General features: G+C 40.5%; 1 protein-coding gene across 1 annotated transcript in view; it reads right to left on the bottom strand.

The window, feature by feature from the left end:
* PARN (poly(A)-specific ribonuclease) overlaps positions 1–12462 on the bottom strand; it is a 118470-nt gene that overhangs the window by 95340 nt on the left and 10668 nt on the right. The window contains exons 8-13 of the mRNA XM_019710397.2: positions 12239–12304; positions 11471–11509; positions 9775–9817; positions 8686–8766; positions 5609–5665; positions 1733–1810 (exon numbers count right to left, since the gene is read on the bottom strand). Of these exons, the coding sequence (XP_019565956.2) occupies positions 1733–1810; positions 5609–5665; positions 8686–8766; positions 9775–9817; positions 11471–11509; positions 12239–12304 (364 nt within the window). The remainder of the gene's footprint in view (positions 1–1732; positions 1811–5608; positions 5666–8685; positions 8767–9774; positions 9818–11470; positions 11510–12238; positions 12305–12462) is intronic.

Raw genomic sequence — 12462 nt, 5'->3', positions numbered from 1 at the left:
TCTGGTGGCAATTTAAAGCAGGGGTTGGCAAACTATGGACTGCAGGCCAAATCTGGCCCACCACCTATTTTTTAAAATAAAGTTTTATTGGAAAAGCCACATCCATTTGTTTATGCGTTCTATGGCAGTTTTCAGACTACAATAGCAACACTGAGAGAGTATGACAGAGGCTGTACAGCCTGGAAAGCCCAAAATATTTACTTTACTATTTGGCCCTTTACAGAAAAAGTTTGCCAACTGTCGTGCGGGGGACCCGGCGGGGTCTCTGGTCCCGCTCCCCATACAAGAACGCAGGATATGGTGAGGCCAAAAAGGAACACCCACGGAGCCATAGGTAGGGGAGTCATACCACTGTATTCTCTCTGGCGGCACTATACTCTCACTGGAGGCTGGATCCACACTGTCCGCAAACCACCATCCACACTTGCCAGCCCAGCCGCCATCTTCTTGCTAGCCTCCATTCCTTCTCTCTCCTCTCTCCTTCTCTCTTGCTCGTAGCCACAGCAGTTATATTGTGGCCAATGGCTCACTGGTTACAGCTGACGGCCAACTAGCCACAGCTGATGGCCATGCAATCACAGTTGATGGCCATTTACTACCTGAGCCAGGCACCTGTCTATGTGAGGCCGAGAGCCTGGAAACTACTCTCTGGGGCTCCGCCCCCACACCAACCTATGGTTTAAAGGATGGACTAAAGGTTTAAGGGACACATGGAATCTTGCCTGGAGTTTGCTGAATTTCAGATGAAGAATAAGGCTATTTGCAATTGAAATGAAAAGAATCCAGATGTGAGATATAGCATGGAGACAAAATTCGCAAGATTTTGTAACTGAGCAGATCGGGGGACAGAAAAAGCCTCAAAACCCGTATTAGAAACAGTATTGGGGACAGGGTATCAGTAAAGGAATCAGGAGAAATAACTGGTTTGAGATAGTAAGAAGCAAGGTAGTTATACATCTTGTTTGAAACATGTACATTTTAAACACCCCTCGCCTGAAGGCTATCCAGGTGACATGTGTGAAGTCCAGCATGGACCTTGTACCAGAGCTCAGGAGCGATCACAGCTGGAGACAGTGATGGCGGTGTCTTCAGCTGAAGTTATGAATGTGGGTGAGATTTCCATAGAACAGAAAATACAGAGAGAAAATAAAGGAGAGGGAAGGACAAGTGAGATGAGGCCACATGCACAGTTGGGGAGCAGGAAGAAGAGACAGAAGAGAAGCTCTTCTTCTGAGGAACCAAAGGAGCTCCTGCTTTGATGAACTGAGATGACTTGGCTCGAAGAATGAAAACACACCAAGGTCAACAGGGAATCGAAGGGAATCAGCTTAGCAAGAGGTAATCGAGAGCTTTCTAGACCCTGATCCAGTTCAGCTGACCTAAAGCACCACTCACCTTCCACGGTCCTGCTTCCAGGTATGTCTCATGTTAGCAGTTCCAAACTAGAGGAGCACACCTGCGGCAGAGGAAGCCCCGCCCAGCACTGACTGAGCAGACCACAGGCATTAAGGTAAAACACAAGTTTCGCCTGGCTCTGGTACTGAAGTTCCCTTAAAAGGGCCTGTATGTATAGCTCTTCAAAAGTGTACAACCAAGCACATGCGATGCTCTCTTCGGGAGACCCTCTTTCTCGGGGAACATGCTGCATACAAGGGAACACCATCCACGTAGAGAACACGTTCTCAGTAATAAAGAATCACGCGTTTCCGCCCCAGGCTGACAAGTCACTTACCGCAGGCAGAGGGCAGTAGAACTGGTGAACAGTGTGCATGACATCCAAGAGCATGTTGTGGCCAATAACAAGCTTCCCCTAAAGAAAGTCAAGGTCAGGACACAGAATTCCAGGCACAAAATTACAGTGGGGCTAGAGTGAAAGGATGCTGCTGATTCCGTGAGCAGAGCATTAAACTTACTTCTGCACAGTCAAAAAATAACATAAATATACGCAAAATCAGTAAGTCAGGGCTGGCATCATTTCTCTTAAATGTGGGGATGTTAAATCTAGAATGCAAAATAAAAGCTCCAAAGGCTTTTGATTTCACTGATCTTTTTCTCTGATTTTTATTAATCCTGCCACCCACAAGAATCAGAAGTAGGAAAATTTTGATGGAAGAGCTCAAGTTCAAAAGTTAAAATCTGAAAAAGTTAAGTCCCTTGAACTATCAAATTTGTGAACAAACTGCAACTATCTATTTTAGAAGTGCATTCTTTAAAACCGTTCATTTATTTTTAAAAGAAACATTCTTAACAGTGCTAGAAGGTAAAAATAACTAATTTCTAATTATATTAAACAGAAGAAATGTTCATTTCCTTCATCATCTATGTCAAAATTCACGGAGCACATTCTTAAATACCATTTTCAATAAAATCATTGCTTTTCAACCAACTTAAGTACCATATGTGTGCAATAAATTTACTGTATTTTGATAAAAATGAAACTACCAAAATGGAACATTAACGTAGATTCAGCTGGCCAGGTGGCACCACCTTTAACAAAAAGCATCAGGTCATGACAGTAGAGCTGGTTACTATGTCCCAGTGGACCTTCAGAGTAACACTCCGTGACACACAGCGCTAAACATAATTCTTTGAAATGAATTCTACACAGAATCTCTCAAATCCAACAGGTAGGCTGGCCTTTGGGTCAGTGTTTGAGTACATTCTGAGTACCTATACGATGCTACAATACCAAGCACTGACTGAAACTACAGAAAAGATGTGGAGGGAACCCAAAATGGAAGGCAAACGCTAAAAGATGCACCTAACTGCATCATAAATGAACCGCATTAACCACATTGAAGGAGGCTGAGAAGAAAAGAACCAACTATGAAAACAGCATCGTCACTGTTATCATCCGGCCCCGCACACGAGCCCTGTGGTTGCCAGGGAAAGCGTGTCTCACAAGGTATGGGAGGTAATTCTGAAACTTCTCACACGGACACCAGACTCAAACAAACACATATAATGCAGATAAGAAGAACTGGATTTCCCACTGTGGGAGGAAAGTTACAAATAAAAGAGTAGGTTAAAAATAAACCTTTTTGCAATGGATTTGAATCTGAGGTGTCAGTACAAGGGCATGTTACATATACAGAGGGTGCCAAAAACTTGTATACACATTTTAAGAAAGGAGAAAACTGTATTAAAATGGTAATAATCAATATATACCGATAACGAAAGATGAGTACAAGTCATGTGTATACATTTTCTTGGCACCCCATATATATATGTATGCATATTACATGTATATAACAGAAATATCACATGCATGTTTGTCCATGGTCATACATATGTATCATGCTTCGCTCTGCCCAGTAAGGGCACCTGGAGTAGTACCACCACAGTAGTAACCTACTGACAGGTCTGGGTTTCTAAACATCGTTCACCAATAAAAAGAACCAGGGCTCCTTGGAAAAGTCATTGATTCCAGAGCTGGAGCAGGCAAAGTACAAGATGAGTCTGGAACACACTGTGATGCCAGAAAGTAAGGGAGCACTTGAAAAAGGATGGGGGTGTGTTCAAAGCACACAGGAGCCAACCTGACAAAGCTGCAATGGCTAAAGATGGTACAAGATGAACAACAATATAAATAAGAAAAATACTCGATTATAATCTATAGGATAAAATTAATTTCCCTGAGTCCATACTCACATACATTTTTTAAATGATTAAATAAACAGGGGAAAAGGGACAGCTCTTCCTTATAAAAGAATTCTAAGAACAAACGTAGGAAGAAAAGATGGAAATATGAGGTCAGACAATGAAGTTCGCAAACTTGTTGCAACGATGATGCTAACCTTTTTTGAGATCAGAGGGATTAGTCATTATGAATTTGTACCAACTGGACAAAGTTAGGCAAGTTTACTATTTGGGAATAGTAAACTAGACTGATGAACAGAAAAAGAACTCAGTCAAAAAACTGGTGAAATTCAAATAAGGTCTACACTTGAAGTCGTAACATTGTACCAAGGTTAATTTCCTGGTTCTGATAGCTGTATGTTTCTATAAAAATGTTGGCATCAGGGATAGCTAGGTAAGGGATGAATGGAAACTGTACTATCTGCAACTTTGCTGTGAGTCTGAAATTAGCACAAAATGAAAAGTTTTTAAAACTATAGAAAACATAGATTTACTATTAAGAGTGATGGGAAAAGAATTTGATGTGATATAAATATTTAAGAGTATTTACTGTTCACTAGCTGTACAGAGCTTACCTATGCTAGCATGTTTAAGGTACGTGACTTTTTAATTTTAAACGTATGGATTACTAATAATTGGGGCTTGTTTTTGTAGTGTGCTTTGTGATGCAAACTACCAAAGATCAGCAACATACTATGAATTATTCTGTGGACAAGAGACGACAAAGAAGAAAACCAGAGGCATAGCCAACTAAGGCATGTGAATCTTTGCACAGTGAACAAATGTACCAGCCCGGGAAAAGCTAAGCTATCCTAATGGTCACAAGAGAGCTCAAAGCCAGATGATGTCCCATCTCTGTATTGTTCCAAATGATGTCCCACAGTTCTGTATTTCAGGGCCAGACTCGGCCAAGCCAACCACTTATCTGAAGTCTGCTGGCTAAGTGTGTGTTAAGTAAGCAAATGTGACCAGAAACTTCTGCTTTTCTGGATACCTGTGATCTTAGCCAGTTCTGCAGAGACTCACACCTTTGTTTCTCTCCAGGCTGATCCAACTTACTATTCCATTCTAATTGCCTTGCCTACTTGAGACAAAAAGCTCCTGCTGAGCCAGCACTCTTCTCTTATAAGGCTCTGTAGCTTCTGTTTCTCCCCAGTCGAGGACAGTGGTGTGCCTCCCCTCAAACACGCCTGTGGCCTTAAAGCTTCCCTGGTGCAAAGCTCAGAATCTAAGGAACAAGACAAGTCCTTCTCCAGGGGGACGATTGCTTCTCCCAGGGCCAACTATTCAAGGAAAAGAAATGCAACTGAGCATTCAAGCAAGCAGTCCAACTTTAATGTGTAAATTGCAAAACCACCAGCAGCAGGACCCAGTTTATCTATGCAAGATGTGGGTGCCTCTTTTCTGAAAGGACTCACAAAAAAAAAAAAAAAACGTCTACCATATCTGTCACAGAACCCTCTAGCGTATTTATACAAATGGTCAACACATTTTTAAAACCCACCAAATGTTATGAAGGCCATCAGATATAAAATTCAATTACAGTTATGCAGAAGAACTCAACACAATTATTTTTATCCTCTAGATTCTTCCAATTAAGGAACAAAACGCCTTCAGTCAAACACCCGATGGTTTCTCCCCATATTCCTCACTTTCTTATTCTACTTCTTACTGGTTTTGAGAATAATAAATATTAGTTTCATGAAGCCATATAAAAACATCATAGCATAATCCTTCTATGCATTTTACAAGAAGAGCTTTCTGAAAAATTGTTTGGGCATAGTTCAGCAATTATGATGTCACATCAAGAACATTGTAACAATAGTCTATGAAATTCTAACCTCTTCCTCCATATCAGGTAAATATTCTATATGTGACAAAATGATTATTTTGCAATGATAAGCTAGGCATTTCACCTTAAATGTTATGTCCAAGAATGTAGTTAAAAAGAAAAACCTGGTTTACTTACCGAATTAGCAATGGCATGAATGACTCTAGAAAATCCCACAGCATCATTCAGTTCTTCCTAGTTTAAAGAAACCAAAAAAAAAAAAAAAAAAAATTATTTACGTACATATATTCCTTATTTGAATGAGTTAAAACCGAGTTAGCTTTAGTTTCACGTGCTTTACTTCTATTGTCCCAAACAACTGCATATGAAATGATTTATGTTATTCCTTTCTTCTATTTTAGAAAGTGGAACGAGCAAGTGGCAAATTACCCATTAGTTACTAAAATAATGATGCCTAGGGTTTATCCATCACTTCACATCATTTGCTGAAATTTCAGAATCTATTAAGCTATCTTAAGAATACAACCTTTAAAAGCTGCCACCTGCTGGCCAAATTCAATACTGCAGTAAATTCTGAGGAAACCCATGAAGCATTTGACTAATCAAATCAAACATTCGTGTAATTCCTGATATCTTTCCTTATCAATGCATTTTTATAAAAATTTTATAGCTCTGAGAACTCATCCCCCCTCAGTTTCCTCTTCTCTATTTTCTTCCCTAGTGTTAAAACAGACTCAGTTTCTCTATCTTGAAACCCTTTCTTAATTCTAAGCTCCATGCAAGTACGGTCCCCTTGTCTCTTCACAGCTAAATTACTTCAGACTGCTCTCCACTCATTAGCTCCAACTTAACTCCCGGCTACTTGCAGCCCTCTGCTCTTTGATGTCACCCTCCCTGAAACTGCTCACCTCTTCAACTACTCCCCAGGCTAACTAACTAGTGTCGGTGAGGATGTGTAGAAATTGGAACACTTGCGACCTGTTGGTGGGAATAGAAAGTGGTATAGGAGCTATGAAAACAGTAGGGCAGCTCCTAAAAAAGTTAAACAGAATTTCCATATGAGCCAGCAATTCCATTTCTGGGTATATATCCAAAAGAAATGAAAGCAGGAACTCAAAGAGATTCGTGTACACTCATGTTCATAGAAGCATTATTCAGAGCAGCCAAAAGGTAAAAGCAATGCAAGTGGCCACAGACAGATGAATGGATAAAGAAAATGTGGTATATCTATTTAATGGGATATTATTTCGTTTTAAAAAGAAAAAAAATTCTGACACTTGCTACAATATGGATGAACCTTGCAGACGTCATGCTAAGAGAAATAAGACAGTAACAAAAAGACAAATACTGCTTGATTCCACTTCTGTGAGGTACTTTTGAGTAGTCAAATCCAGAGTGAGAATGGTGGTTACAATGGGGTGCGGGGGCAGAAACAGGGAGTTGCTGTTTAGTGAGTACAGTGTGTCAGTTTCACAGGATGAAAAGAGTCCTGGGGAAGGATGGGGGTGACTTTGCACAGCAATGTGAATGCGCTTACCACTACAGAACTGTACACTTAAAAATAATTAAATGGCAAATTTTGTTATGTTATATAAAAATAATTAAAAAGGTGAATTTTATTTTACTACAATTAAAAACTTTTTAATGAGAAAAAGAAACAACGACTCCAAAGCTAAACCCAATGGCCATGTCTCAGTTCTTACCCTCACTTCTCTAGAGTATGAGACGCTGGTCACATCCCCTCTTCAAACATTCTCTTTCTTTGGCTGGTATGTCACAATCATCTGACAGTTTTCTACTTCTGCCTATCATTAAAATGCTGGTGGTCTCCAGGATCCTACCCTAGGCCTCCTTTCTCATTCCTCAGGCTCACTGTAAGTGCTCTAATCCAGTCCCGGTCTCTCTGCCAAAGACAACCAAGTCTAGCCGCTCTTTTGTGCTCCAGAATGACAAATCTGCCTATGGGACACCTACCCTTGGATGTCCCAAAGACATCTCAAACTTCATCGGGTCAAAAACAGAACGTAACATCTTTTCCACTGTAGGGGGACAGCTCCGCCATGGTGCCCTGGTGACCCTGACATACCAAACAAGCCACGCAGCAAAGGCTTGAGCTACAACGAATCTACGTCTTGGTGAAACACCCCAGGAGGAGAGGATGCGAGGCAGAGGCTTGAAGAGCTGCTGACAGGCCACCTCCCAGCAGCCTCCCTCTCCGTCCTGAGGCTCACCAGATAGTTTCTCGCCGCCTCCCAGGTTCTGATGAGGCATGGGGCTTCCTGCCTTACTCCCCTGATCAGAATAGGTCTGCAGGATATAAAAGCACTTAGCTGCAGTCTAGAATTGGCTCCTCGGTGATGGGGTCACCACAAGTCAAGTTGCAGTCATCTGGCCCCTTTTGTTTCAGTGTTGTCTTTGGTGTGGGACAAGGTGTGAGACGAGGACCACACGCAGCTGGCACCTTCTCTCTGTCAGTAATCAACCGTCTAAATCTAACAGTGGCTTATTGTGTCTTGACAGGTCAGACACGGCCCTGCCTTATGCACGTGTGAGCCTGACATCCATTCACACGAAAACCTTCTTCTGCCTGTGTCCCCCACCAATATCGCTCCAGCCTCTCCACCAAAGTGAACTGATGTCAGTCTAGCCAGCTGCTCAGATTTCAGGATTCAGCACCTTCCTTCTTCTCCGTTCCTCTTTCACCACCCATATGTTCTATCTCTAGATTCCACCTAAGCTGCTAACTATCCTATTCCAGGTCACTGACATCTCTCAGCTGCGTTACTCCACAGCTTAACCGGCCTCCCTGCCTCCAGTCTTATTCAAATCCACTCTCCAGACAGCAACCAGGGCGGCGATCCAACAACACAAATATGACAATGTCATCCTAATCTGTCAAATCATATGTTCTCAACTTTTAGGAAAACCAGTGACTGTGCTTGAAAGCAGACAGTGATATTAGTTAACAGGCAATGAAGACAGTGACACACAATCCATATGATAATCAAGACTACGTCCTTCAAGGTTGCTTCATCAAAGGGAAGACTGGTCACCCACGATGTTGGACTCGCTTTGTTGGCTATATCTAAATACTTTAAATTTCCCTTTTTCTGGTCTAGGTTTTTCTACCAATTCAATTCTATGGTAGAAAACTATTCATTAAATTGACTCCAACATATGACCTACAAATATATAAAGAAGTCCTATGTTGACATTTCTCACCCACAGGAAATGCACATCACTCAATTACCTACCTGTTCTTTAGCGTGTTTCTGCTGCTCTCTTCTTTTACGTTCTTCTTCATCTACTTTGCTGACAACAATGTATCGCTCTTTCTAAAAGACACGAAGCCAACATACAATTTTCTGGAAGCAACATGACTCAAAAAAAATTCAGATTCCTGCTACTATTAGAGGTTATCATTTTTATCACTGTACAGTCTCTCATGGGCGAACACACTGAAGATATTTTGAAATGCCACCAAAAGTTGAGTTGATGCATTATAAACCAAAATTCTGCCTCTTTGTTTCCAAGACGTTTTCTCATGGTTTATTAATTCAACCCAACAGACGTTAAAGTATCAACAGACTGGGAGAATAAGGTACTCTCTACGATGAACACTAAGAAATTACATTGCATTTGAACATGAGTTTCTAAATAGTTTTATTTTAAAATAAAACTTCTGTATCATATTTCATTAGCATAAAAAACAACAACCCTGGATTGTCTGGTAAGTTGCCAGATAACAAGCACCTTCTTCCTCATATAATGCATTTTGTATCAATTAAACACACCACAAAACCGCCTATGTCAAAGTTTGAGATTTATCTCCTAGCAAGAGTGTTTTTTTAGTTAATATCTAATTTGACACCTGACTTAAGAACAGCAACAAAATTCCAAAGTCCTAAAATTTTGCACAGGGAATCTACCATCAGCCCACCATGACACATTACGGTTCTAACAGTGCACCCTGGGAATACTTGATGATACCTATGCTTATGCCCCAGATTCTAAAATTTAATTTTACTTGCCCACATAACAGGAAGCTGCTTTTTCTTGCCTCCACTCCCAGCTTTCTGCCGTAATGAGAACATGTACTAACATTTTCATGTTCTCAAGTTTACCCACGGGGTGACCATAAAAAAGCTGTTTCATAGGTACAGATCATCGTTATCATGCTCACCCTCAACTTACAAAGAAAATGAGGCTTAGAGAGGTTAAATGACTTGCTCAAGGTCACCCAGCTCATAAAGAGCAGAGCCAAGGGTAAACTCTGACTTGCGACACACCAACGTATCATTGCATGTGTTTCATTATTCACTCTGGATGATTCTTGAAGTTACCTTTTCAGTTTCTAAAGTTTCAACATGGATGCCTTTGGGATACCTAAATAAAAGAAAAAAATATGGCATCAGTAGATGAGACGACAGCTAAAACCGTATTTTAAAAGTAACTATATAGCGGGCCGGCCCAGTGGCTCAGGTGGTTAGAACTCCATGCTCCTAACTCCGAAGGCTGCCGGTTTGATTCCCACATGGGCCAGTGGGCTCTCAACCCAAGGTTGCCAGTTCAATTCCTCGAGTCCCACAAGGGATGGTGGGCAGCGCCCCCTGCAACTAAAATTGAACATGGCGCCTTAAGCTGAGTTGCAGCTGAGCTCCCGGATGGCTCAGTTGGTTGGAGCGCATCCTCTCAACCACAAGGTTGCCGGTTCAACTCCCGCAAGGGATGGTGGGCTGCGCCCCCTAAAACTAGAAAATGGCAACTAGACCTGGAGCTGAGCTGCACCCTCCACAACTAAGACTGAAAGGACAGCAACTTGAAGCTGAACAGCACCCTCCCCAACTAAGATTGAAAGGATAACAACTTGACTTGGAAAAAAGTCCTGGAAGTACACACTGTTCCCCAATAAAAGTCCTGTTCCCCTTCCCCAATAAAATCTTTTAAAAAAAAAAAAAAGTAACTATATAGCTATAATTTAAGTAAACTAAGTTTTATTAACTATGAAATAAGTACTATCACAATGAAAAATTTCCAGTAAGCCTATTCCATAATATTTCAGCTGCTAAATGTTTCCCTAACTTTGCCCTTTAAATACACAGGAATGTATCTGATTTCAAATTAATTATTTTAGACTTTGGCATTTTCTGAAGTGTCCTGCATCACATAATAGAGTCATCTCATTACCACGTAGTCAAATCTTGCTTCCAAAGATAGTAATTCCTATGTAAATATAAAATTTCACTTCCGAAGTGAAATTTTGAAGGCCTTTCTAGACCGCACGGGCATACACAGGGGAGGCTGGCCCTGAGTAACTGCTGTGGTTTGGCATGGTGTCTGCATCAGCCATGGAGAAGGATCTGGGACCCACATGGAGCAAACTGCAAGGATAACACGACACGAAAGGCGCCTTGTCAAACGACAATGGCCCATTTCCTGTTATGTTCAAAGTAAATTCCCAGGATACATGTCATTGGCAGATTCTAAATGAAAGAACAAGAACCCCAAACAAACTCAAATGCAAACATCGATCTGCTTAATAGTGATGTTCAATTTTGGGGTTAGAGATCCACTTGAAAATAGAATAGAAACCAATGGAAAAGAAACATCCCCAGAAAAATACACACACACAATTTTGGGTATTTTTTCAGGGGACTCACAGAGCTCCTGCAATCCATTCATATATTCAGCTGAGTTATTTCCTAGGTCTTAAGACCGAATCTTTCTCGTATACTTCCAAAGAACAGAAAGACCACATATCCGCAACTTAATAGACAAAGCCAAAGTGGTAACTAAAAGAAATTTTAAAAGGCTTTAAAGTATCTACTAATAAACAGTAACAAAGAAAAAAATATTAGGTGGGTATTAACTTAAGAAAATAGGGGGAAATAACAAAATAGGGCAATGCACATGAATATGGTATGGTCAAATCACCAAGTGCTAGAGAATTTTTAAAATGACATGAGAGCTAAGAGATTATATTTAGTTTTTAAACCCTGGGCCCCTCACAGAGCTCTTGCAGATAAAATAAACACTTACTTCCAGCTCAATGTCTGATAAATTAGTTTTCTTTGGAACCTATAAAAACAAAAAGTATTAATTTTGGCTCATTAAAAGAAAATCAATCCTAACTAACCAAGCACTGGTTCAAAAAGACATCTAAATTTTAAGACAGACTTCATTAGAAGGGACAGGTGATATGTAAATAAAAACAGGCAGGATCTTTGGGATGAGGGTTCCTCACTACTTGTCTTCATCAAAAGGTTCTTTAATGTTATTATATTGCCCTTATAGTAGAGGTAGACGTTCCTGTCTAACCAAAGTATTACTTCCTGTGTCTCTAGAAAAAGGGTTTAAGATAGACAGATGTACTGCAACACTTTGGTGAAGATAGTCACAAAGTGAAAGGCAAGTAGAATGTGTAGGTTACTGACGCTTTGAAACACTGATTTTTTTTACCACGGAGAAAATCTAAAAGGATGGAAGTAGCTTTGACAGTAAATTCTTCTCTTCTGAAGCCTTCCCGTATTAAGCATTCCTCAAGGCTAAAAAGTTACGCCACTCTAGAGCATAACTTTCAGCCAAAGTTGCACAACAGTTTTCTCCACCCAGAACAAAACAAAAGCATCCATTCCAGAGTCTCACTATACTGTCATCCTCACTGTGTTAATGCTAATTAGTGCTGACATCTTGGGAACACACCTGTAATAACAGGACTACTTATGACTGTGTTTTTAAAAGACCAAATACAGCGCATCATTTTTTTCCCCAAAAAAAGAACATGTGAAAAGATTCAGGGCAACTAACCCAGTACACGGCTCTAAATCCAAGTTCTTCTTTTCTTCACTTTGTAACAAATCTTCAATTTTCTCTCTGAGGAATTAGAATACAAGCATAACCATCAATACCTTTAGGCAATAAAGTCATCCACCAACAGAATAATCATACTCAAGAGCTATCTAAATATAAGAACATACGACAGACAACATCATGTTAACAAATCATGTTATAACTTGTTTGTTCAATATGGC

Source organism: Rhinolophus sinicus, linkage group LG18 (genome assembly GCF_036562045.2).
Source record: "Rhinolophus sinicus isolate RSC01 linkage group LG18, ASM3656204v1, whole genome shotgun sequence".
NCBI classification, from domain to species: Eukaryota; Metazoa; Chordata; class Mammalia; order Chiroptera; family Rhinolophidae; genus Rhinolophus; species Rhinolophus sinicus.
This window is presented reverse-complemented; position numbering and strand designations above follow the sequence as displayed.